Source organism: Heterodontus francisci, chromosome 1 (assembly GCF_036365525.1).
Source record: "Heterodontus francisci isolate sHetFra1 chromosome 1, sHetFra1.hap1, whole genome shotgun sequence".
NCBI classification, from domain to species: Eukaryota; Metazoa; Chordata; class Chondrichthyes; order Heterodontiformes; family Heterodontidae; genus Heterodontus; species Heterodontus francisci.
The window spans coordinates 97,434,152-97,461,686 of record NC_090371.1 but is presented as its reverse complement, the minus strand read 5'-3'; the positions used below and the strand labels follow the sequence as shown (position 1 = coordinate 97,461,686).

At 41.8% G+C, this 27,535-nt stretch overlaps 1 protein-coding gene across 7 annotated transcripts in view; it reads left to right on the top strand.

The window, feature by feature from the left end:
* dhx29 (DEAH (Asp-Glu-Ala-His) box polypeptide 29) overlaps positions 1–27,535 on the top strand; it is a 145,360-nt gene that overhangs the window by 39,276 nt on the left and 78,549 nt on the right. For 6 of the 7 annotated variants that reach the window (XR_010975181.1, XR_010975179.1, XR_010975180.1 and 3 more), the window contains 7 exons: positions 283–444; positions 556–718; positions 15,216–15,339; positions 18,769–19,353; positions 23,341–23,484; positions 25,889–26,065; positions 26,675–26,815. Coding sequence is in view for 4 of the 7 variants with exons in the window: in XM_068032986.1 (XP_067889087.1) it covers positions 283–444; positions 556–718; positions 15,216–15,339; positions 18,769–19,353; positions 23,341–23,484; positions 25,889–26,065; positions 26,675–26,815 (1,496 nt within the window). In the remaining 3 variants the exon portion in view is untranslated. Of the gene's footprint in view, positions 1–282; positions 445–555; positions 719–15,215; positions 15,340–18,768; positions 19,354–23,340; positions 23,485–25,888; positions 26,066–26,674; positions 26,816–27,535 lie in introns of those variants that run through there. The other variant, XM_068033026.1, reaches the window with a different exon arrangement.

Sequence of the window (27,535 nt, the reverse complement as noted above, 5' to 3'; positions counted from 1 at the left end):
TAGCCTAGAAGGACGCTGGTTAGGAAAATAAAATATTAAATTGTATTGTAAAATAAGCACAAGTTATTACTTCAAAGTATGACATGACGTTGTAACAACTGAATTCTGTTCTATTTTTATGAAGCTGAATTTTATAAATTACTATGTTGGCTGAAGTTTGACAATTTTCTATTTCTCGAGTTAGCGTTAAAACAGATGAATTTCTGGGTTGATAAATGTACACTTAAACAAAGTACTTTGGATAAAATGGTCCATTTTTGACATTTTTAACTTCTGGTGTAGAGATTAAACAGTTGGAGAAACATCCTGCTTTTGATCCTTCAATAAAGATGGTAGACCTAAAGAAGAATGACAAATGCTCTGCTGACCTCCGTGATGATAAGCATGAAGCTGTCCTTAACTTAACTTTGCTGGAAGAATCTACAACAAAATTAAAAGAGGAAAGTAAGTAACTGAACAATTTAATACCTGTGGTTGAATAATATAGTTTTAGGATGAATTTTTTCCAATTCTGTTGCCATTTTAAAAACTATTCTGATCTGAAAACCATTATAGGAAAAAATGAGCCGAAGGATGTGCGGAACTTCGACTACACTTCACGAAGTTGGACAGGCAAATCTCCCAAGCAGTTTCTGATTGATTGGTGCCGGAAAAACCTCCCCACTAGTCCAGCCCCTAGCTATCGCAAAATCTCTGTGGGTAGATTCTGGAAGTGTAGGTTTGTGTATTTTGTTGTACTTTTTGCCAAAATTCATAAACTGTAATATCTTGTTAAAATTTTATCCTTTATAATAATGTAGATTTCAGGGAAACTTCTGTTTCTCTAACCAAGCAATTTCTATGGTTTTCAGTTCATGCTTTTTGTTGCAAAAATTATATTAATCTATTCAACTATCAGGAATAGTTTTATTTAAAAAGCCCTTATCTGCCTTCTTATCTGTTCCATAATTTTTTCTGTCTCTTTTTTTTTTTGCTTATTAACATTTTTCTTCAAGTTTAAGATATTTTATTCTTTATCTCCTTCCCTGCTCCCAGTATCTATTTTTGGAGATGGAAATTACTTCTTGTGAAGAGTTTTCTGGGAACAATATCAGGTTATGAAGCTAAGGAAAAGCCTAAATTTGATTGATCTGATCTTTTATTTCAGTTGTGAAATGGAAGTTTGTTAACATCCCTTATTGAACAAAAACCTGTGAAAGTGTCTTTATTTACGAATGCTAGTTTGTTCTGTCATTCTAATGTGGTTAGCTCCTTTTTGGAAGAAATTTTTTTTTTTCTTCCAATTCATTCTCTGTTCAGAACAACAGTATCAATTCTGGAAGTATTCCTTAGTTCAGAAGTACTTAACTAGTGTTAGCATGGTTTCAGCTTTTTAAGACAGTGTTAGAATTATTTTTGTAAACTTTACCATTTATCAAGTTTTTTTTGTTCAGACTTTTAAATTTAGATCAGAGCAAGATTTTATTGGGGCGAGAGGAAACCATTCCTTGGTAAGGATGTGTGATTTAATAGCAGCATTTGGTGCTGCGTCAGATATGGGTGTTGGAATTTTGCACTGTTTGTAATTGGTGGTGTATGGACGTTGACAAAGAGGATATTGGAGAAATCAACAATTTGAAGTGACTCTGGCATGAGTTATTGATGGCTGAGTGTAACAGGTTTTTACTATTCTTTCATGGGATGTGGGTGTCACTGACAAGGCCAACATTTATTGCTTATCCATAATTGGCTTTGAGAAGGTGAGGGTGAGCAGTGTCTTGAAAATAAATCTAAGTGCTGATGAATAGCATATGTGGTTTGAAGCTCAGCTCCTAATCAAGCAATGCCGAGGTTGCATATAGCATGTGTTAACAACCAAGAAGTTAAGAATGCAGAGGTTTTATGCGTTGGGAGTGGGGTGGTGGCGCGGGAGTAAAACAAAGGGCATTGGCTTTTATCGTGTTAAATTGCTACACATTCTGGCTTATTCCCAATTTAATGTTAGGCAGCCTGCCAACATAGAGACTGTCAAGGAAAGTAACGGGCAGGCATGGCTCTCTCTTGTTGGTATATGCCTAGAATCCGATCTTATGCAATTATATCTTGTGTCATCAAGGTGCAACTTGTAGATGAGTAAGGACCATGACTGGATCTTTGGGGAAATCCAGGCAAGGCTACCTGGGTGAGGAGTAGCTGGTGCTGGAAATGTTCTGGCTGCATTGGAAAAGATAGGAATGCAACTGTACAAGGGAAGCCAACAGGGCTGGACCAGCGGAGGGGAAGCTGTAAAGGAAGATTGCATCATTGACTGCATTGAGCACCATAAAGGGTTGATATGTCACTATTTCATTAACCACAGTTGCCTTTGATCAAGGTGGTTTCCATTGCTCATAGCCTTCTGATGGTATGAGGATGCAGATAGAGAAGTTTTGAACTGGAGGTTGTGGTAGATTTGAGTGTAGAGCTAGGAGGCAATGAAACTTATAATGAATGTTGTAGAAACTTGTAGGTTATGACAACAAATGGCAGAAATATTTAATAGTTACTTTGTCTCGATGTTTACCAGGAAAATTACCAACGTGGACATGATATTAGAGGTCAAAAAGAATATAAAGACATTTAAGATAGAAAGGGGAGATTGTTGATAAATTTATCAAACTTAGATAGCCCTACACATTAAAAGTTAGAAAAGCAGTAGCAGAGGCATTTGTACATAGATATAAGGCAACGATTGGTGGACAGACAATGTGATTCCTATATATAAAAAAGGAGGTAGAACAAGCCCAGGGAGCTGTAGACGAATCATCTTCACGGCAGTGGTGGGAAAGATAATGGAAGCCTTAATCAAAGATGTAATGGTAAAGCATCTCGAAACTGAAAATATAATAGTTGTCAGCAGAGATTCCAAAATGCTTCACCAGCCTGATTCAGTTTTTTAACTAAGTAACAGACAGAGTAGATAAGGATAATGCAGTAAACGTAATATATTCGGATTTCCAAAAAGCTTTTTACTAAGGTACAGTGTTAGTCAATCTATGACTAAGATCCGAGCATATGGAGTTACGGCAAGTTGCAAATGCTGGGAAGTGCTGTTTCACAAGAATCGGTGCTGGAACCACTCTTGTTCGCCATTTATGTGAATGACTTGGACTCTGAAATCTGGAGTACAATTTCAAAATTTTCGAAGTTAGGGAGTTTATTTAGAACAGAGGAAAACAGTGACAAAATACAGGAAGACATTAATAAACTTGAATAATGGGCATATAATTGGCAAATGGACTTCAATATAGATAAGTGTGAGATGGTATGCTTTGGTAGCAAGAATAAGGAAGCCACATACTCCTTGAAAATTCAGTGTCTAAATGGGATAGAGGAACAGAGGCTACAGATATACAGGTTAATAAGGCCATAAAATATTAAACAAAGCAATGAGGTTCATTTCTAAAAGGATAGAATGGAAAAGCAGAGGAGGTAACTTGTACAGAACCTTGGTTAGACCACACTTCGAGGATTTTGAAGAGTTCCGATCTCCATATTGTAGAAAGGATATTTAGGCATTGAAGAAGCTGCAGAAAACATTTTCCGGAACAGTACCAAAATTGAGGTTATATCTATTGGGAAGATGAAAAGGCTGGGGTGCTTTTCTCTAGAAAAGAGAAAATTGAAGGGTGGCCTGATCAAGCTCTTGAAGATTATTAAAGAGTTTGAAAGGGTAGACGTAAGGAAGATGTTTTCAGTTGCAGTGGAGACCCAAATTGGGGGCCTTAAATTTAAGATAGTAAACTAATAAAATTCAATAGGGAATTCGGGAGAAACTTTACCCAGAGAGTAACTTCTTTACCCAGTAGAATGTGGAACTCCCGACCACAGGAAGTAATTGAGGCAAATAGTATTGATGCATTCAAGGGGAAATTGGGTAAGTACATGATGGAGAAGCAAATAGAAAGATATGTTGACGGCGTTAGACGAAGAGGGATGGGACAAGTCGTGTATAAACCCGACATGAACCTGTTTGGTGGAGTGACCTGTTTCTGTACAGTAAATACTTATGAATGTTCCAAGACTTTGGGGAAGGAGGGAGTAGATGGTAGTGGGAAGCAAGATATTGGATGGCAGTTGAAGTGCATGTCTCGGTCAGGATAGGTTTTTTGAAATGGAGAAGGATGGTACATGAGCCAAGGAAGCCATTAACCATGTTGTCAAGCACGGGCCATGAAACATAGTTGAATGCTGAGAGTAGCAAATGTAATGCCTTTGTTTGAAAAGGGGGTCTGGCTTATTTTAAGTATAAGCCAGTTAGTCTTGTCTCTGCAAGTGGAAATTCGAGAGAATCAGTTTTCAGGGACAAGTTGGTTGAACATTTAGGGAGATATAGAATAAGTGATTAAGAAAGGGAAGCCATGGCAGAACAATTTAATAGAATTCTTTGATAAAATATGGATGCAGTTCAGGCAGCAATGTAGACATGATTTGATTAGATTTTAGGAACATTTTGATGTTCTTTTGGGCCTCCTTATCTCGAGAGACAATGGATACGCGCCTGGAGGTGGTCAGTGGTTTGTGAAGCAGCGCCTGGAGTGGCTATAAAGGCCAATTCTGGAGTGACAGGCTCTTCCACAGGTGCTGCAGAGAAATTTGTTTGTTGGGGCTGTTGCACAGTTGGCTCTCCCCTTGCGCCTCTGTCTTTTTTCCTGCCAACTACTAAGTCTCTTCGACTCGCCACAATTTAGCCCTGTCTTTATGGCTGCCCGCCAGCTCTGGCGAATGCTGGCAACTGACTCCCACGACTTGTGATCAATGTCACACGATTTCATGTCGCGTTTGCAGACGTCTTTATAACGGAGACATGGACGGCCGGTGGGTCTGATACCAGTGGCGAGCTCGCTGTACAATGTGTCTTTGGGGATCCTGCCATCTTCCATGCGGCTCACATGGCCAAGCCATCTCAAGCGCCGCTGACTCAGTAGTGTGTATAAGCTGGGGATGTTGGCCGCTTCAAGGACTTCTGTGTTGGAGATATAGTCCTGCCACCTGATGCCAAGTATTCTCCGAAGGCAGCGAAGATGGAATGAATTGAGGCGTCGCTCTTGGCTGGCATACGTTGTCCAGGCCTCGCTGCCGTAGAGCAAGGTACTGAGGACACAGGCCTGATACACTCGGACTTTTGTGTTCCGTGTCAGTGCGCCATTTTCCCACACTCTGTTGGCCAGTCTGAACATAGCAGTGGAAGCCTTACCCATGCGCTTGTTGATTTCTGCATCTAGAGACAGGTTACTGGTGATAGTTGAGCCTAGGTAGGTGAACTCTTGAACCACTTCCAGAGCGTGGTCGCCAATATTGATGGATGGAGCATTTCTGACATCCTGCCCCATGATGTTCGTTTTCTTGAGGCTGATGGTTAGGCCAAATTCATTGCAGGCAGACGCAAACCTGTCGATGAGACTCTGCAGGCATTCTTCAGTGTGAGATGTTAAAGCAGCATCGTCAGCAAAGAGGAGTTCTCTGATGAGGACTTTCCGTACTTTGGACTTCGCTCTTAGACGGGCAAGGTTGAACAACCTGCCCCCTGATCTTGTGTGGAGGAAAATTCCTTCTTCAGAGGATTTGAACGCATGTGAAAGCAGCAGGGAGAAGAAAATCCCAAAAAGTGTGGGTGCGAGAACACAGCCCTGTTTCACACCACTCAGGATAGGAAAGGGCTCTGATGAGGAGCCACCATGTTGAATTGTGCCTTTCATATTGTCATGGAATGAGGTGATGATACTTAGTAGCTTTGGTGGACATCCGATCTTTTCTAGTAGTCTGAAGAGACCACGTCTGCTGACGAGGTCAAAGGCTTTGGTGAGATCAATGAAAGCAATGTAGAGGGGCATCTGTTGTTCACGGCATTTCTCCTGTATCTGACGAAGGGAGAACAGCATGTCAATAGTCGATCTCTCTGCACGAAAGCCACACTGTGCCTCAGGGTAGACGCGCTCGGCCAGCTTCTGGAGCCTGTTCAGAGCGACTCGAGCAAAGACTTTCCCCACTATGCTGAGCAGGGAGATTCCACGGTAGTTGTTGCAGTCACCGCGGTCACCTTTGTTTTTATAGAGGGTGATGATGTTGGCATCGCGCATGTCCTGGGGTACTGCTCCCTCGTCCCAGCACAGGCATAGCAGTTCATGTAGTGCTGAGAGTATAGCAGGCTTGGCACTCTTGATTATTTCAGGGGTAATGCTGTCCTTCCCAGGGGCTTTTCCGCTGGCTAGGGAATCAATGGCATCACTGAGTTCCGATTTGGTTGGCTGTATGTCCAGCACATCCATGACTGGTAGAGGCTGGGCTGCATTGAGGGCAGTCTCAGTGACAGCATTCTCCCTGGAGTACAGTTCTAGGTAGTGCTCAACCCAGCGGTCCATCTGTTTGCGTTGGTCAGTGATTATGTCCCCCGATTTAGATTTGAGGGGGGTGATCTTCTTGATGGTTGGCCCAAGAGCTCTCTTCATGCCATCATACATTCCTCTGATGTTTCCGGTGTCTGAGGCCAGATGAATATGGCTGCATAGGTGTTGCCAGTAGTCGTTTGCGCAACGCCTAGCTGTTCTTTGTGCAGTACTTCTGGCTGCTTTAAGTGCTGCGGATGTTAAATCGCTGGGGGCTTTCTTGTAGTTCAAAAGTGCAATGCGCTTAGCGGCTATGACAGGTTCCAGCTCTTCATTATGAGATTGAAACCAGTCTGCATTTCTCTTCGCACTTTTGCCGTAGGTGGTCAAAGCTGACTCATAGATGGCGTCTCTGATGTGGGCCCACTTGGTCTCAGCATCCCCTGTGGGAGTGTTTTGAAGGGCTGTTACAAGTGAATTTAGAAATTTTTGTAACAGCTGTGGGTGAGAAATTCTGCTCGTGTTGATGCGCGGGTGGCCCTTCTGCTTGGAATGATGCAACTTCTTTGGTCTGAGTCTAACCTTGCTGCACACCAGGGAGTGGTCGGTGTCGCAGTCCGCACTGTGGAAGCTGCGTGTGATTTGAACACTGTTTAAGGCGGCTCGCCTTGTGACAATGAGGTCTAGCTGGTGCCAACGACGTGATCTTGGGTGCCTCCATGAAACCTGGTGACAGGGTTTAGTGTGAAAGAACGAGTTGGTGATGCAGAGGTTATGATAGGTACACAACTCAAGCAGTCTCTGCCCGTTCTCATTCATCCTTCCAACGCCATAGCGCCCAAGGCAGGAGGGCCATGAGTCATGGTCGGCCCCAACCCTGGCATTAAAGTCCCCCAGCAGGAATAGGTGTTCGGTGTTGGGGATGCTGCTAATGATGTTATGGAGTTGTTCATAGAACTGGTCTTTAGCTTCAGGTGCGGAACAGTGTTGGAGCATATTGATGGAAAAATAATTAAGAAAATTAGCATGCACATAAGATGGATCATATTGTAGCTGGCAGATAGGTAACCAAAGGTTTATGTTCGTGAAATGTTATGAGTGGCGATGTGATAGATCGGTTGCGTAGGGCCTGATTTTGGGACAAGTTCTCTTCACTTTCTTGAATGATTTTAGAAGAGGGTGCCAGAACATGGAAAAATAGCATGGGTGGTTAATACCACAGGAGATTGGGAAAGCTGCAGGGAGATTTGGGAACATGGACCATCAAGTGGCAGTTGTTATTTAAATAAGTATAAAGTCACGCACTTGGTGATCTGAAATAAACAGAAGGTTTAATGGGAAAATACTGGCATGAAATAGGAAAGCGATCTGTTAATTGTAGCTAAATCTCTTGAAGTTAAGAAAAATTGTGTTTCATATCAAGAAAACATGAGACATTGGGTTGTATAAAAAGAGGAATCATACAGATGCAGAGGGCTGTCAGCTCTAGAGTCATGGCAGCCCCATAGAGATGGGCACTACTGTTGAAGGTCAAGGACTACGGTATGGCGACGGCCTGGCTGGCCTGCCTATCAGTAATTAAATAGCCAGGATATAGACTGGTAGGTGATTTGGGGTAGAGAGGAAACCCCTCCCCGGTTCAGTCTCGGCCACAATCGCGGCCTTTAGTTAATTCAGCCCCTTCTTTGTGGAATGGAGCCTCTGGCTCCGATGGTTCCTCGGCTTGCTGCAGGGAGGCCACCTCCATTGAGCCGGGAGCCACTTTATACTGGCAAAATGGCAGAGAGGCTGCAAAATCGCCCCAACTATCAGTGGCCCTCTTCCCATCCCACCCTGGGAAAGTTCCATGGCTGCAGCCATCCTGATGCAGCTCCCTGGCACCTCCCACAACCACAAGGCTGGGAAAATTCAGCCCTACATCTTCCATTCTCTCGGGGTGCTTCTAGTAGCCTCATCTACAATTAAATCTATACTTGTTAGCACTGCCGTCCCATGGATGAAACTTCCCAAGTGTTTTAGCTACTAGCATTTTTAACAAATTACGCTTGGGTACCCCATGGCCTCATAGTCTGAAATCCTGAAATATGAAATCATCATGAGAGGAGGGATGTAGCCAAAAAGGGCATATGAAATGATTCTGGAATGAGCAAAGAAAACATAGAAGGATCATCTGTGAGCTGGGATTCTTCTTGGAGAGGAGAAAGCTGAGGCAGGTCATGATGTGGTTATTTAGCTTAGTAAGGCTCTGGGATATTTCATCAAGTGCAGGATTAGCTGTACAAGGAAGCAGATAAACACAGCGGTTCAGGCAGGGCTTACTTCACTGAGAACGTACCTGAATTTGCGAACCATGAGGCTAGTTATTTTGATGTCTTAAATTAGACAAGTATCCACCTTGTAGGCACTCATGTTGGTAACAACTGCTAGGACAATAGGTGGACCAACTGGACCTACATTCTGACTGTGGCATTTTCAAAGACACATTGTCGATAAACCAAATATTTCAGGATGTCAATTGGTACATTCATAATGTTGTGGATGGCTGACCTTATTTGCAAAAGCACTCGTGTTCTGTAGAGTGGTACGTAGTGGGCCAGGATTTGATAGTCGACTGGTGGATCTAGGGAGTGAGGTAATGGAAAGTGGAAGGGTGTTGGGAACTAAGTTGGGTGGATCTGTGACCATGGGCAGGGACTGAAATATTTGGGGCTGCCACTGAGAAAACCTGTAACAGTAGTTGTAATGGTGCACTCTAGGTTAACTAAAGGTATATTTGAGGGAGGCTGTGGTCTTGACTGAGGGTGGTGACCCTGGGATGATGCTAGGAGAAGATACTGGCTTGAAGGGTAAAATTGGGTGGACTTGGGGATGAGGGAGGGCATGTGGCGAAAGGAACAAGGGTGGTGTGGGAGAGGAACTGGGCCAGTAGTGGGATTTCTGAATCCAGGGTGGTGGCTAATGGCAGGTTCATGGAGGAAAATGTTTTAAATTGCATGGGCATGAGACAGAGAGCTGGACAAAACAAGGACATCTTCAGAATAGGGGGTCAGTGATCAGAAATAACCTTCAGTGGCTGAGGTTAACTAGTCTACCTGGAATTGGTGAGAAAAGTCAGAAGTCCAGAGTCTGTGAGGCAGCTGGAGAAATACAAGCTTGGTAACGAAGGTTGAAGATGAAGCAGTTTGAGAAGGTTGTAGCCTGAAAGGAGATCAGTAGGTTTGAATAGATATGAGAGCCAGAGCGAGATGCGGCAAAGAAATTTAAATAAAAGGTTGAGGGATGTGCAGTGCAGACCACCAAACAATGGAGATGAGATAGGAGGGGAAATCTGTGAACGGTTTGGAAAGAATGTTAAGACTAATGGACAATAATACTAGGTAATTGTAAATATCTCAAAATGGACTGGAATAAAAGGGATGCACATGTTTGAAGTAGCAAACGCCTTTTAGAATGCATCTAGGACTGTTTATGAGATCTGTATGTTTCTAGATCGTCAAGGCAGTAAGTATTGCTGGATTTGGTTCTGGGAAATAACTGGCATGAGAGCAGGCAAAATAGCAACTACAACATAGTTTCAATGTAACAGTCCAATAGGATAATGGGACTGGACTGGACTGGAAAAAAGGCACAGATCAATAAGATAAGGGATCTACCCCCCAAAAGAGTGGAAAATTTTCAAATATGAAGTGGCAAGAGTACAAGGTGAAAGTGGTACATCAAAATATAGTGTTCCCTGCATAAATAGTGAGATTAAAATCAAACCAAAACTTAAAAGGTAGACATGCTAAAATTAGAGCTAACCATATTGAAGAAACTCATTAGGAACACAGAAAGTGTAGTGGGGAGATGAAAGCGGTTTAGAAAAGTAAAATGGAATATGAAAAACAGTTACCAGATAATAGGAAATTGTAAGGGCATTTTTGTAAAGATAAGCAGGAAATGGGATGGGTAACAAAGTGCAACCTTGTCAGTGCTCGCTACATCCCAAGAGAAAATTTTAAAAATTGCTCGTACTACTGGCCGGGTCTAGAGTACATGCAACACATGTCCATTCATACGAAAGCAACATATTGCTTTCCTGGATAATTGGGGCTCTTTCTGGGGTAGGTGGGACCTCTACAAACAGGATGGTCTTCACCTGAACCAGAGGGGTACCAATATCCTGGGGGGGAGGTTTGCTAGTGCTCTTCGGGGGGGTTTAAACTAATTCAGCAGGGGAATGGGAACCTAAATTGTAGTGCCAGTGTACAGGATGTTGAGAGTAGTGAGGTCAGGGATATGGTTACAAGGACGCAAGAGGGCACTGGCAAGCAAGAACCTGGTTTAAAGTGTGTCTATTTCAACGCCAGGAGCATCCGGAATAAGGTGGGTGAGCTTGCAGCATGGGTTGGCACCTGGGATCTCGATGTAGTGGCCATTTCGGAGACATGGGCAGAGCAGGGGCAGGAATGGATGTTGCAGATTCCGGGATTTAGATGTTTCAGTAAGAACAGAGAAGATGGTAAAAGAGGGGGGGGGGGTGTGGCATTGTTAATCAAGGAGAGTATTACAGCGACAGAAAGGACGTTTGAGGACTCGTCTACTGAGGTAGTATGGGCTGAGGTTAGAAACAGGAGAGGTGAGGTTACCCTGTTGGGAGTCTTTTATAGACCTCCGAATAGTTCCAGAGATGTAGAGGAAAGGATAGTGAAGATGATTCTCGACAGGGGTGAGAGTAACAGGGTAGTTGTTATGGGGGACTTTAACTTTCCAAATATCGACTGGAAATACTATAGTTCGAGTACTTTAGATGGGTCAGTTTTTGTACAGTGTGTGCAGGAGGGTTTTCTGACACAGTATGGAGACAGGCCAACCAGGGGCGATGCCACATTGGATTTGGTACTGGGAAATGAACCCGGCCAGGTGTTAGATTTAGATGTAGGTGAGCACTTTGGTGATAGTGATCACAATTCGGTTAGGTTTACCTTAGCGATGGGCAGGGACAGGTATATACCGCAGGGCAAGAATTATAACTGGGGGAAAGGAAATTATGATGCGATTAGGCAAGATTTAGGATGCGTAGGATGGGGAAGGAAACTGCAGGGGATGGGAACAATCGAAATGTGGAGCTTATTCAAGGAGCAGCTACTGCGTGTCCTTGATAAGTATGTACCTGTGAGGCAGGGAGGAAGTTGTCGAGCGAGGGAGCCGTGGTTTACTAAAGAAGTTGAAGCGCTTGTCAAGAGGAAGAAGAAGGCTTATGTTAGGATGAGACGTGAAGGCTCAGTTAGGGCGCTTGAGAGCTACAAGCTAGCCAGGAAGGATCTAAAGGGAGAGCTTAGAAGAGCAAGGAGAGGACACGAGAAGTCATTGGTGGATCGGATCAGGGAAAACCCTAAGGCTTTCTATAGGTATATCAGGAATAAAAGAATGACTAGAGTTAGATTAGGGCCAATCAAGGATAGTAGTGGGAAGTTGTGTGTGGAATCAGAGGAGATAGGGGAAGTGTTAAATGAATATTTTGCATCAGTATTTACAGTAGAGAAAGAAAATGTTGTTGAGAATACTGAGATTCAGGCTACGAGGCTAGATGGGATTGAGGTTCACAAGGAGGAGGTGTTAGCAATTTTGGAAAGTGTGAAAATAGATAAGTCCCCTGGGCCAGATGGGATTTATCCTAGGATTCTCTGGGAAGCCAGGGAGGAGATTGCAGAGCCTTTGTCCTTGACCTTTATGTCGTCATTGTCGACAGGAATAGTGCCGGAAGACTGGAGGATTGCAAATGTTGTCCCCTTGTTCAAGAAGGGGAGTAGAGCCAGCCCTGGTAATTATAGACCTGTGAGCCTTACTTCGGTTGTGGGTAAAATGTTGGAAAAGGTTATAAGAGACAGGATTTATAATCATCTTGAAAAGAATAAGTACATTAGAGATAGTCAGCACGGTTTTGTGACGGGTAGGTCGTGCCTCACAAACCTTATTGAGTTTTTCGAGAAGGTGACCAAACAGGTGGATGAGGGTAAAGCAGTGGATGTGGTGTATATGGATTTCAGTAAGGCGTTTGATAAAGTTCCCCACGGTAGGCTATTGCAGAAAATATGGAAGTATGGGGTTGAAGGTGATTTAGAGCTTTGGATCAGAAATTGGCTAGCTGAAAGAAGCCAGAGGGTGGTGGTTGATGGCAAATGTTCATCCTGGAGTTTAGTTACTAGTGGTGTACCGCAAGGATCTGTTTTGGGGCCACTGCTGTTTGTCATTTTTATAAATGACCTGGAAGAGGGTGTAGAAGGGTGGGTTAGTAAATTTGCAGATGACACTAAGGTCGGTGGAGTTGTGGATAGTGCCGAAGGATGTTGTAGGGTACAGAGAGACATAGATAGGCTGCAGAGCTGGGCTGAGAGATGGCAAATGGAGTTTAATGCGGAAAAGTGTGAGGTGATTCACTTTGGAAGGAGTAACAGGAATGCAGAGTACTGGGCTAATGGGAAGATTCTTGGTAGTGTAGATGCACAGAGAGATCTTGGTGTCCAGGTGCATAAATCCCTGAAGGTTGCTAACCAGGTTAATAGGGCTGTTAAGAAGGCATATGGTGTGTTAGCTTTTATTAGTAGGCGGGTCGAGTTTCGGAGCCACGAGGTCATGCTGCAGCTGTACAAAACTCTGGTGAGACCGCACCTGGAGTATTGCGTGCAGTTCTGGTCACCGCACTATAGGAAGGATGTGGAAGCTATGGAAAGGGTGCAGAGGAGATTTACTAGGATGTTGCCTGGTATGGAGGGAAGGTCTTACGAGGAAAGGCTGAGGGACTTGAGGTTGTTTTCGTTGGAGAGGAGGAGGAGAGGTGACTTAATAGAGACATATAAGATAATCAGAGGGTTAGATAGGGTGGATAATGAGCGTCTTTTTCCTCGGATGGTGATGGCAAACACGAGGGGACATAGCTTCAAGTTGAGGGGTGATAGATATAGGACAGATGTGAGAGGTAGTTTCTTTACTCAGAGAGTAGTAAGGGCGTGGAACGCCCTGCCTGCAGCAGTAGTAGATTCGCCAACTTTAAGGGCATTTAAGTGGACATTGGATAGACACATGGATGAAAATGGAATAGTGTAGGTCAGATGGTTTCACAGGTCGGCGCAACATCGAGGGCCGAAGGGCCTGTACTGCGCTGTAATGTTCTAATTCTAAAGATGCTGGAAATCTGAAATAAAGGCATAAAATGCTGGCAGTACTCAGGTAAGGCAGCATCTATGGAGAGGGAAACAGAGCTCATGTCTCAGGTCGATGATCTTTCATCAGAACTGGAAAAACCTTCGAGATTTAAGCAGTTTTAAGCAAGTACAGAGGCAGGAAAAGGTGTGGGGCTAAGAGAACAAAAGGGAAGATCTGAGATAGGGTGGAAGGTAGGAGAGATTAGGTAACAAAAGGGATGATGGTGCAAAGTAAAAGGGTTTGGTAATAGTATAGGTGAAGAAACAAGAGATGGGTCTTGAGGAGGTGTAAATATAGTGGAGTCATTATCAAAAGCTACTGTCTGAAAAGTGGGAATGGTGGTTATGATCTGATATTGTTGAACTTGATGTCAAGTCCAGAAAGCTGTAAAGAGGTCAGTGTGTGTAGGGAAATAAAATGATAGGCGGCTGGAAGCCTAGGGTCACACTTGCTGACTAAATGGAGGTCTTCCACAAAGCGATTGCCCAATCTGCCTTTGATTTCCACCCACCGTTGCAGAGGAGACTGCACTGTGAGCCATGGATACAGTATATTAAATTGAAACAAGTAAAAATAAATTGCTGTTTCATCTGGAAGGAATGTTTGGGGCCCTGGACGGTGGGGAGGAGGTAGAAGGGCAGGTGTTGCTACTTCTGCACCTGCATGGAAACTTGTCTTTTTATTTCTTGCCATACCATTATTGAGGGTCCATTTAAGACAACAGTTCATGTATTTTCTCTAATCTGGTTTACTGTATTTGCTGCTGTGGGTCAGTTCCTTTACAGTGAGGGTCCAAATGCAAACTTTGGCAGACATCTCTGTTCTGTCTGTTACGTGATCCTACATTGTCTGCTTGTTATTTTCACTTAGTTCCACTTTTCTGCTCGGACATTTGGCCTTCTACACTGGTCCAACTAAATTTTAGGAACAGTAGTTTTTGTTTCTCCTTGGCACTCTGCAGCTCTATGATTGAAGCTTTGACTTGAACAGCATCAAACCTTTTATTTGTCTCCCTTAGATCTCTCTCATTTCTCTGCTTACTTCCTCCATCTGCCTTCAGCTTTCTCCCCTTCCAGTTTGGGGCTGTTCTAACTCTCATTTTGTCCATCTTGTGTTGGACATTTAACCTTGCCAACACCTTTCACCTCCTATTTTTAAAAACAAATAGCCAATTCTAATAGTTAGATCACATTCTTGACTTAATTGTTCTCCCCTCCACTCCCCTCTTGGTCTTATTCAGTCTGGTACCCAGTTCTGATGAATCATTTCCATGCAAAACTTTGATTTTTTTTTTTGTGATGTTATCGAATGCTGACTGATGTGCTATGTTATTTTTTCTACTTTTAATTAAGTTGTTTTAATCATTGCAATAAATGGTTCGTAATTGTTCATGTAATGGGGAAAAGCTGTTCCAATACTACTTAAAACACGTTCCTTGCCTTTGTAATTTTGGTGCGCCATATGGTGACTTAAAGATTTTTGAATAAATAATGCTATGCTGTAGATATTTAGAATAAATAAATAGAGGTGTATCCATGAACATATCTGTTGCCATTCCCAGGGTAGTGCAAGAGATTGAATTTCAAAATGGTGCTAGTACTGATTTAACAGTCAAGAATGTAAATGTTTTTTATCAATCTGTGTTGGCATAACCCTGCCACTAAATATTGTCTTCATTTTATTCAGTGTAAGAATAAACAGGCAGAAGGATGGAATCCTGGAAGTGTGTCCCACAATTCTCACAGAAGATGCTATGCAAGCCCAACATCTGGCATCTACGTTGGCCCTGTGGCATTTAGTAAGAGGACAGGTAAGGTGAAACAATAGACATCCATTAATCTTTGCCAGCGAACACATTCAGAAGCCTGCATACTTTCTCCTCTATTCCTAAAGGAATGGAAGGATTTCTACTCGGAACATTGATAGCCAGAGCATCCCTGAGCGAGGGAGTGGATAAAACAACCAGAGACCAAGCTCCCTCTCCTGATTCTTATACTTGACTTATAAGAAAATGTACATATGTGTTTGGATGTTAAGTAAAGCTAGGATATGGCTCAGTTGTGGTGTCCACCATCATCCAGAAATGGTCAAGTAACCAATCAGGTATTATCTAGGTGAGTGGGCACTGATCTGAAGGACTGAGTAGTGCTCACCTGTGAGAACCGTACATCACAAGATGATATTTTATGGAGAGGAAAAACATTATAATCAAAAATACAATGAGTACACAAAATCATCACTGTACTTGACAATGCTGTTTTCTGTTAACTCTCTCTTTAGAGCATACTTCGTGGCAGGGTTATGTCAACATAGACTGATATAAAACATTTGCATTCTTGACTGTTAAATAAAAATCAGTACTCTTTAAAGAGAGAGTTCTTATACTCTATTATTAGTTTCCCAATTTTTTTTTCTCCCTGTGGAAAAGAATTGAAATTTTAATGCCTCATGTCAAGAAACTTCAATCCTGACAGCATTGAACTGACTGTGGGACACTTGAGCAAACCTGTTGGTGTGACCTTGTTTGTTGACCGTCCTCAATTGCTTGCAAGTAATGGCTCTAATTAAATATTATAAAAATTAATAGAAATAGTAAAGGTCTATTTGATTTATTTTTTGAGAAAGTTAATTATAGCTTGCTGGCCTAGTTTCATTTGTTTAAGCATGAAAACAAAAATGTTTAATCCTGGTAAGATAATGGCAATTAGAATTTTGTCTTCGTGCCTCCCCCTGCCAGGCCCCTTATTCGGGTGCTATGTAATGACCTGAAAATTGCAGTGTATCCCTGGAGGGAGCAGCCAGAAACATCCATGAAGGGTTTGAGACTACATGCAGTCCAGTGTTCAGCCAGGTTTGCAAATTACTCACGGGGTGTTTCGAAGCCCGCAGGCTCTTAATTAACATACTAAGAGATTATTTAAGATGTCCTGAATGTGTTGGAAATCCTTCCCACATTCTTGATATATTTGAAAGTTAATGGCAGGGGAAGCATGGAAGCACATATGTACGAAGCAGCTCAAATCACAGCTCGGCGGTATAAGCAAAGTACTGTTGGCAGTGAATGGATGGTTTAGTGATTGAACAGTATATTTATACTCACACCCTGGGCTCCCCATTCCTTTCTGCTCTTCTCAAAATATACATAGAGGTGTGTGATGTTAGTCTTAATTTGCATCACTCAGAATGCAAACATCTAATGCACAAATTTGTTGCGTCACCAAACTGTTTATAAAAAAAAAATTAATGACATGCAATTGTGTGTTTTTTATTGATAAATAATAAGGGTTCGATAACCAACTAAAATTGATTGTCATAAAAACCCATCTGGTTCACTAATGTCTTTTAGGGAAGGAAATCTGCCATCCTTACCTGATCTGGCCTACATGTGACTCCAGATCCACAGCAATGTGGTTGACTCTTAACTGCCCTCTGAAATGGCCTAGCAAGCCACTCCGTTGTCGAGGGTAATTAGGGATGGGCAACAAATGCACACGAGTGCCAACAGGCTGTTTGAGGGGTGTATTGCATCCACAGTTTAAAAAAAAATTGCTCCTGGGATATAGGTGGCGCTGACAAAGCTGCATATATTGCCCATGACTCATTTCCCTTAGAAAAAGGGTTTCAGGCCGCCTTGGAGTTTTGTGGTCCTTATGGTGTTTGTGTATCCACAATGATATGCACAAAATTACAGAATTTTGACTGAATAATCATGAAGGAATGTTAATGTACATCCAAGTCAGGGTGGTGTGAGTTGCAGGGGAACATACAGACGGCATTTCCTTGACATTGTATCATAGAATCCTACACCATGGAAGGAGGCCATTTGGCCCATTGTGCTTGTGCTGGTTCTTTGTAATAGCTATCCAGTTAATTTGACTCCTTTGCTCTTTCCCCATAGCCTTGCAAATTTTTCCTTTTCAAATATTTATACAATTCCCTTTTAAAAGTTATGATATCTACTTCCACGACCCTTTCAGGCAGTGCATGCCAGATCATCATAGCTCACTGTGTAAATAAAATTCTCCTCTTCTCTCCTTTGGTTCTTTTGCCATTATCTGAAATCTGTGTCCTCTGGTTACTGACCCACCTACCAATAGACATAGTTTCTCCTTATTCATTCTTATAAAAGCCCCTCATAATTTTGAACACCTCTATTAAATCTCCCCTTAACCTTCTCTGCTCTAAGGAGAACAGTCCCAGCTTCACTAGTCTCTCCAAGTAACTGCACCGCTCTGTCCTGCAAGATGACATTTTTTTGAGTGTTATTGCTGCTGCGTTCAGTTAGATGAGTGGTGAGTATTAGTTCATACTTTTGAAATTAACCTTGTAGATGTTGTTGAAGCATTGAGGGGCCAGGAAATGAGCCACATGACAAAGTACCTAACCTTTCACCATCTCTTGCAATCATGATGCTGATGAGGCTGGTCCAGTTAAGCTTCTGGTCAGTGGTGACTCCCAGAATGTTGATCGTAGGTGATTTGTTAATTGCGATTCCCTTGAAGGTTAGTGGGAGGCATTTTAGGTTGTTGGAGATGGTCATTGCCATGCATTACTTGTCTGTGTCATTCAATGCTGGATGTTGTTCAGGTCCTTCTATATGCTGGCACGAGCTGCTTCATTATTGGAAGTGTCATATATGGAGCACTGTAGAATTGCTCTGTCTCAACCTCCACATGATCACTTACAACCAGGTTCACTGAGAAGCTGCCAGGAGTGGGAGCAGTAGCTTTTTCTTCCTCGCATGAAATGCTCAGGCCATTTGTCTACAATTTTTTTTGTAAAGTATTTTCTCCCTTCTCTGTTATAACTTTCCCACAACACCTGGTGTTGTGCCAGAGCAAGATGGTACTCTTGACACAGATTGTTCATGTTGCTGCTCTGAAGCCAGCTACCAGGGAAAGGTTCAGAATCAGTGCGAGGTTACTTTCCCTGTAATTTTGTGGAAGTGCCTGTCGTCTGCTTAGCAATTGTCTTCAAAAATATTTGAATGCACTTTTTGTGCTGTGTTAACAAACCAGTTGTTACCAGAATCAAGTGCAGAAATAGTTATAACTACAATCTGTTGAATCATATAGGGAATAACAAAATGGCAAACCTGTTAGAGGCTATGTATTTGTGAAGTTGTTTTTTAAAACTTTGTATTGGGTGTCTGAGTTGGATTGCTATTTTCTTAACTAGGCAGAAGAACTGTTTCAAACTTTTGTAACTCTGATTTTAGCACCTTTTTTAAAAATTTCAGGCAATACATCAGTTGCTTCCACCTACATATCGGGATGTGTGGATTGAATGGAGTGAAGCTGAAAAGAAGAATACTGAAAAAAGGCAAATGGAAAGGAATAAACCACGTGAACAATTTATCACTAGACTGTTAAACACAATAAAACAGAAACCATCTCCTTGTGTTTCACCAGCTGCAGAAGATCCAGAAGACTCCTGGGAGAATTTGGTCACTGAGGATGACTTCAGAACCCTATCTATTGATAAGGAGAGAGCAGATAATTTGGACTCAGCAAAGATTATTATAAAAAACTTGCAGAGTTCTGTCAAGTTTCAGAAACTTTTAAAAGATAGGCAGCTCTTACCTGTCTTTCAACACAAAATGCAAATTCTTGAAACTCTGAGAAAGCATCGAGTTGTGGTTGTAGCAGGTGAAACAGGCAGTGGGAAGAGCACTCAAATACCTCAGTTCCTGTTGGAAGATTTATTGTCAAGTGAAAGTACAAAATGCAATATAATTTGTACCCAACCTCGAAGGATTTCAGCCGTGAGTCTGGCAACAAGGGTTTGTGAGGAACTTGGTTGTGAAGAAGGTCCTGGTGGAAAAGTAAGACACATAATATATATGTATATTTCTGAGGTGAATTGGGTCACTTGAAAAAAGATTGCTAAAACTTAGTTTTATGGGCACAGTAGTTTATCATTTTTACTTGGCAAAACAAGGTAGAAGGCATGGTGCATACACGTCCAAGATGAAACAGTTAAAGAAGACAAGGCAAATTGATGTAGTAATTGAATGTTGACATGGTTGGGCTTAATCATAGAAATTTACAGCGCAGTCGGCGGCTATTTGGCCCATTGTGTCCGCACTGGCTAGCAAGGAGCCATTCAGCCTAATCTCACTTTCCAGCTCTTGGTCTGTAGCCTTGTAGGTCATGGCATTTCAAGTGCAAACCCAAGTATTTTTTAAATATTATGAAGATTTCTGCCCCTGCCACCCTTTTCAGGCAGTGAGTTCCAGAAAAATTTCCCCTCAAATCCCCTCTAAACCTCCTACCTCTTATCCTAAATCTATGCCCCCTAGGGGAATAGGGCCTTCCTATCCACTCTATCTAAACCCCTCGTAATTATATACACTGCAATTAGATCTACCCTCAGTGTCCTCTGTTGCGAAGAAAACAACTGTAGCCCATTCAATCAAAGCAAAATATTGCAGATGCTGGAAATCTGAAATAACAAAGTGCTGGAAATACTCAGCAGGTCTGGCAGCATCTATGGAGAGAGAAGCAAAGTTAATGTTTCAGGTCTGTGATCTTTTATCAGAACTCTAGACTTTTCAATCTTGCCACATAACTAAAATTCTCCAGTTCAAGCAGCATCCTCGTAAATCTCGTCTGTACATCTCGTCTGTACATCTCGTCTGTACCCTCTCCAGTGCAATCACATCTTTAATATAGTGCGCTGACCAGAACAGCGCGCAGTGCTCCAGCTGTGGCTTAACGAGTGTTACCAGCATAACCTCCCTGCTCTACTGTTCTATGCCTCGGTTAATAAGGCAAGTGTCCCATATGCCTTTTTAACCACCTGTCCAGCCACCTTCAGGGATCTGTGGACATACACTCCAAGATCCCTCTATGCTTCTCAGTGTCTTGCCATTTATTGTGTATTCCCTTGCCTTGTTAACCTTCCCCAAATGCATTACCTCACACTTCTCCGATTTTAATTCCATTTGCCACTGTTCCACCCACCTGACTAGTCCATTGATATCTTCCTGCAGTCTACAGCTTTCTTCATTATCAACCATATGGCCAATTTTTGTATTGTCTGCAGATTTCTTAATCATATCCCATACTTTCAAGTCCAAATCATTGATATATACTACTAAAAGCAAGGCACCCTGCACTGAGCCCTGCGGAACCCCACGGGGAGATGATGGGAGGAAAGAAGGCGAAAGGTGTTTGACAATTTTGAGATGCTGGCAAAGAGTAAGTTAATATGGGAGACTGTGGGTTTTGATTCCAATATAGGAATGTGTAATGGAGTGTATTTGGAAAAAAAACAGAACTGGATTAAAAAGATGAGAAATTGAAAGCAGAGGTGAGAGCAAGTTGTATTATCAGCTAGCAGACTTTTTCCTGAGTTTTCTCCTGAACAGTGATATTAATATTAAGACCCTGTTAAGATGATAAACAACATTCTAGTCCAGACATGAATAGTACAGACTTGTGAGTAGTCGAGGGCAAAAGAAATCTTTAGTCGATCATAGGAAATCTAGCTTCTTGGAATCATGGGAGTGGAAGAAATGTGGGAGTTCTCTTTGAGGTGAGAGGATGCAGTGAGACCAGGAATGTTGCTAAAAGATGGAGGCTGCATTGTCCATGTGGAGAAGTTGTAAATTTTAGTTATATTTGCAAGGGACCAGAAGAAAGTTGGCCTGAAGTTCTGGCAATATGGGAGTAAAATCTGGATTTGATTCTTGATTTCACTGGAAATTGTGCACCAAGGGAAAATGGTTGTTTCTTAAGTACACTCCCTTTACACACTGTGCTAACTTTGTAGTTGTATCCGGCATTTCTGTCCAGCTTTCTGTTCAGTCCATCTGCTGAGAGCAACAAGGCTCTTGTTTAGGCCTCCTGTCGGATCCAAGGACTTGAGATGCCTAAGGTAATCCATCCCGTACACAGACCCTTGGTTCCCTGTGTGAAGTTAATATGTTGATCATTAGCCCAATCACCCACCACTCCCCTCATTTTTAAAGGGGCAAAGCAGCAAAGAGAGGTGGGTTAAAAACAAGAAATGCTGGAACCACTCAGCAGGTCTGGCAGCATCTGTGAAAAGAGAAGCAGAGTTAACGTTTCGGGTCAGTGACCCTTCTTCGGAACTCCGAATCTACTGCCAGCCACCTGTGCGGCCATACCACCCGTTTTGCATCCCAATATCGGAATGTCCTCACTGGCCACAAAATTCAGCTGTATGTTTCCACTCTTCAGAACTTGTGGTAAATTGATTTCAAATGCTATTAATTTAACTACACTTCAATTGATAGTGATTTATTAAAAAAAATCTTTCATAGGATGTGGGCATCACTGGCAAGGCCAGCATTTGTTGCCCAGCCCTAATTGCCCTTGAGAAGGTGGTGGTGATACTGATTCTTCAGTTGACTTTAGTCATGTTGCACACTTTTTTGTACCCATTATGGCTTTGTCCAATGAATTATCTGTGCTTTGGACTGAAAGTAAAACCTGCAGTAGGATTTCATCTTGATTCGTAAGTAGACACTTGGGTGTTTAAAAAAAAAATCAAAAAAATTATGAATGAAGTCAACAATCTGAAACAACGTAGGGTAAAATTATGAAATCTGACACATGCCAGCTTCCAGAGGATTAGATTTGGTTTGGCCCTTAACTTTTAAAGAATGTGACATCTCAATGCCAAAGGAAAGCCGTATGTCACGTGCCTGGGCTTCCAAAGATGCTTTCATGAAGTGCTGCATGTTAATTTTATAAGTTAATGTCAATGGGTTTCAAAGGTAAAACATTAGTAACTGATTAAAGAGAAGGGAGGAGTTGTGAGGGAACCTTGAACAAAATGGAAGAGTGGTGGTGTTAACTAGGGGTCCCCAGAGGTAAGTGTCGGGAGAGCCTGTTTCAGTGCTGTATCTCAAAACTAAACTAAACCTGCCTTTACAGTCTCTGTGGTTTTTAACTTCATCGATGGCACTAAGTTGGAAGGAATTGCAGATCCAGAGGAGGCAGCTGAAATATTAAAAGGAGAGCACAAAATAGGCTGATTTGAACTCACTGATTTAAGTCAATTTTTAAGTCACAATTTTTAATATATTAAGAAATTTCACATTTGTCACAGCCAGAATTTCGTGAAATGACCTCATTCTTGCAAAATGTTGCCATACTGATTGAATTTTGTATTAACAATGATTTTTTTTAAAAAAAGACCCTTGCCACTTAGTGATGGTGTAATTACAGACAAGAATCCAGTTGTCTCTAAATAGTTAATAAAAACAAAATGCTGGAAATATTCAGTCAGTCTGGCAGCATCTGTGGAGAGAGAGCAGAGTTAATGTTTCAGGCCTGTGACCTTTCATCAGTACTTCTTCCAGCATCTGAAGTATTTTGCTTTTGTCTCGAAGTAGTTATTTATTTTTAGACTTCCCTCACTTTCTTCCAAGAAGATCACTGAGCTTAAGTAGAGCTCAGCAGTCCTTTAAATACATGCTCGTAACCTGAAAAAAGTTAACATTTGGAATTTCCTTTGGCACTTTATATTTTGTTTTGCAATCCTGATACCCTGATGTAAAACTCTTGAGTATTGCTGAATTGTTTTTGAAAGACTGGGGGACCGATTTCAGAGTTTTATCCTGGAAATTTTACCTGGGTTGATTGCTTCCCTCAAAAGACTAACAACCATGATGGGCAAATTGTCCAATGTATTGAGAGGAAGCAGACTTTGTTTTAACATACATTACAATTTATAATTTCTGGTCTAGATTTGTGCTTCAATTTTCTTGTATCTTGAATACAGTATTCTTACTAAGAAGTATGCTTTTGGTAATTTGGGTTAATGTCTCCTTTTGCAGAACTCTCTTTGTGGTTATCAAATCAGACTGGAAACAAAAGTTGGAGAATCATCCAGGCTTTTATACTGTACTACTGGTGTTCTCCTGCGGAAACTGCAGCAAGATGGGCTTCTTACCAGTGTGTCTCATGTTATTGTGGATGAGGTAAGATTTTGCTGTACTTTGTTTCTGCGTAATAAGAGGCACGACCGCTTAAGACTAAGCCCCCCATCAAAATATATGATTCTGATTGTGGTGGGAGCAATGTACTATCAGTTCAGTCTCACCGCCCCACAGTTTGCACCACATATATCTTTCAGCTTTCCAAATCAAAGAAAGCAGCAGCCAAATTGAACAATCTAAAAACCCTCGAATAAGGTGAACCAAGCCAGGTGTCTTTTTGATATTAACAAAGTAACTTGATTCAAAAAGGGAGGGAGACAGAAAGCAGGAAACTACAGGCCAGTTAGCTTAACATCTGTCTTAGGGAAAATGTTGGAAGCTATTATTATTAAGATGTTATAGAAAGGCATTTAGAAAAATTCAAGGTGATCAGGCAGAGTCAACTTGGCTTTGTGAAAGGGAAATCATGTTTAACCAATTTATTGAAGTTCTTTGAGGGAGTTACATGTGCTGTGGAAAAAGGGGAGCCGGTGGATGTATTGTACTTAGATTTCCGGAACGCATTTGATGAGGTGCCACATCAAAGGTTATTGCAGAAAATAAAAGCTCATGGTGTAGGAGGTAACATATTTGCATGGGTAGAAGATTGGTTAGCTAACAGGAAACAGAGTCAGCATAAATGGGTCATTTTCTGGTTGGTAAGATGTAACGAGTGGTGTGCCACAGGGATCTGTGCTGGGGCCTCAACTTTTTACAATTTATATAAATGACTTGGATGAAGGGACCGAAGGTATGGTTGCTAAATTTGCTGATGAGACATAGATGGTAGGCAAGTAACTGGTGAAGAGGACATAAGGAGGCTAAAAGAGGATATAGATTGGATAAGTGAGTGGGCAAAGACCTGGCAAATGGAGTATAATGTGGGAAAGTGGGAAATTGTCCACTTTGGCAGGAAGAATAAAAAAGAAGCATATTATCTAAATGGTGAGAGATTGTAGAGCTCTGAGATGCAGAGGGATCTGGATGTCCTTGTGCATGAATCGCAGAAGGTTAGTATGCCGGTACAGCACGTAATTCGGAAAGCTAATGGAATGTTATTGTTTATCACGAGGGGAATTGAATACAAAAGTAGGGAGGTTATGCTTCAGCTGTACAGGGCATTGGTGAGACCACATCTGGAGTACTGTGTACAGTACTGGTCTCCTTATTTAAGGAAGGATGTAAATGCATTGGAGGCAGTACAGAGAAGGTTTACTAGACTAATACCTGGAATGGGCAGGCTGTATTCGAGGAAAGATTAGACAGACTAGGCATGTATCCACTGGAATTTAGAAGAGTAAGAGGTGACTTGATTGTAACATATAAGATCCTGAGAGGTCTTGACAGGGTGGATGTGGAAAGGATGTTTCCCCTTGTGGGAGAATCTCAAACTAGGGGTTACTGTTTAAAAATAAGGGGTCGCCCATTTAAGACAGAGATGAGGAGAGGTTTTTTCTCTTAGAGGGTCGTGAGTCTTGGAATTCTCTTCCTCAAAAGGCAGTGGAAGCAGATTCTTTGAATATTTTTCAGGCAGAGTTAGATAGATTCTTGATAAGCAAGGGGGTGGAAGGTTACCGGGGGTAGGTGGAAACGTGGAGTGATCAGTTCAGCCATGAATTTATTGAATGGCGGAGCAGGCTCGAGGGGTCGAGTAGCCGCCTCCTCCTAATTCGTATGTTCGTATGTAACTGTTCATTAGAAAAACTAAAAAATCTTACACTACTGAGATAAACCAATATCTAAAAATAGAAATAACAGTGAAGTCCTTGCAGATTTATGCTTCCTGACGAACACCCTTCTGATTCAAAGTCCGCTCACAATCTTCCAGGGTCTAATGAATCCGACGATGGTAATTCATTTCAACATTTGAAGCTTCAAACTCCTCTTCTTTCCAGCGATGACCACAACAGATCAACAATTCGCAACCACTTTCAAAAGTTTCAATCTGGCTTAACTTTTAGAATTTTGAGAGGTAAAAATAAACAGTCTAAAATTGCTTCCTTCAGTTTAAATTGACAGAGATCTCTTTTTAGGTGCTAGCACGTAGCTGTCTGTCAGAACAGTCTGTGTCTCAACTGTCTGTGCAAAGCCAGCTTTTTCCAGCTAGTTTCAAAGTTAAACGGCAACATTGTATGTCCTGTTATCTGTCTCTGGTTGTATTCAGGGCAACCAAGATGCACTTTCACGTGGCAACTTCTGAAGCTGGCTGCCATAAAGAAGTACTGATCTTCTGCTGTCTTAAAGCCATACCGCATTATTTCCCCCCCAAAAAACAGGATCATGACACTACTCGCCCGTTGATTTTTGGTTTTGCACACTTACACTTCAACAGTAAGCCTTAAGTGAAAATTAATTGTTTCAGTCTGTTTTTAAAACTGATTTCCTTTTTGGCTCTTTGCTGTTGTAGGTTCATGAGAGGAGTGTTCAGTCCGATTTTCTGTTAATCATCTTGAAGGAGATAATGCAAAAGCGTTCAAATCTCAACTTGATTTTGATGAGTGCAACAGTGGACAGTGATAAGTTTGCTAAATACTTTGGACACTGTCCTGTTATCAATATCCCTGGAAGAATTTATCCAGTACAGGTAAGGAGGAAGAATGAGATCACAATGTTTTACTTTTATATGTTATATCCTTTTTTTTTTTAATTTAAGATTTGCATGTGTGCTCATTTCTGTCATTGATTTTTATATGACACGGTAGGCTGAATGGCCTCTTTCTGTGCCATAATTTTTCTATGTTTCTACATGGCAGACTAACTACCACATTTTTAGGGATGGATTTGTGTTTCGTTTTATTTCCTTGGGCGTTCTTAGTGATATTTTCTGTGCTGGGGCGGCCTGTGTGGGGTTTGCAAGTTCTCCCTGTAACCCTGTGGGTTTCCTCCGGGTGCTCTGGTTTCCTGCCACATGCCAAAGACTTGCGGGTTGATAGGTAAATTGGCCATTGTAAAATCAAAAATTTCCCCAAGTGTAGGTAGGTGGTAGGAGAATTGAGGGAAGGTGGGGATGTGAGAGGGAAAATGGGATTAATGTAGGATTAGTATAAATGGGTCTTTGATGGTTGGCGTGGACTCGTTGAGCCGAAGGGCCTGTCTTGGTGCTGTATCTCTCTATGACTATTGTAGATAATTTCAGTTTTATGATGTACATTAACTTTGTGTCTTTTAAATTGCTGTCCTCAATTATATACAGGTTTTTCATTTGGAAGATGTGGTAGAAGCGACTGGCTATGTTTTGGAAAAGGATTCTGAATACTGCCAACGATTTTTGGAGGAGGAGGAAGAAATCAATCTGACTGTCACTGGCAAAGGAGGAAGAACCTTTCAGCATCAGGTTGTTCAAAAGTGGTTTGTGATATACAGCATATATAGTATTCACTTTCAATTGAAAGTGAATGAGCATTGGTGAAATTTGCTGAGTTATACAGCTTGATAGTGTAAGAGTTCAGCTGAATTTGGACCAGTCATTAACATTGACTGACTGCTTCAGTTTCAACCAAATGAGCTCCCTCACCTTATTGGGGTCAGCAGGTAGTTTTCTCTGTTTCCTTGATTTTGTTGACTGTCATTGTTCAGACCAAACGAATTGCAGTTTCATATTAATTATTCATTCTAAATACAAACTTATGATACTGGTAGGGGCACTTATTCCAGTTGAATGACGGCCAACTAGTGATTATCATGTTTTTGAGGGGAGAGGGAAAGTAATCAGCGTCCCTTTTAGGATTCAGATGACATCAAGCTGACACACCTGGTGATAGAAGATAAAACCAAAGTCTACCAAGTTAAATCTTATATCTGCGTCTCATAGATCCTTAGTATTCCAGGGTGCTGTTAACTTGCCAGTTTGACTTTTTGATGGGAACTGAAAAGTTTGGTCAGTTGCTAGGGATGGAATTCTTTCAAATGGTTGCGGTGCCCTTCTGGGCAGGGTGGTTTGAGCTACATGAGTAATAGGAAGCTTCTGACATTTGCATTGTTGAGAATAGACCTGCAAAATTCAATCAAATCTAGCCATGTTGTTCGTACTCTAAGCATTATGACAAGTCAGAGT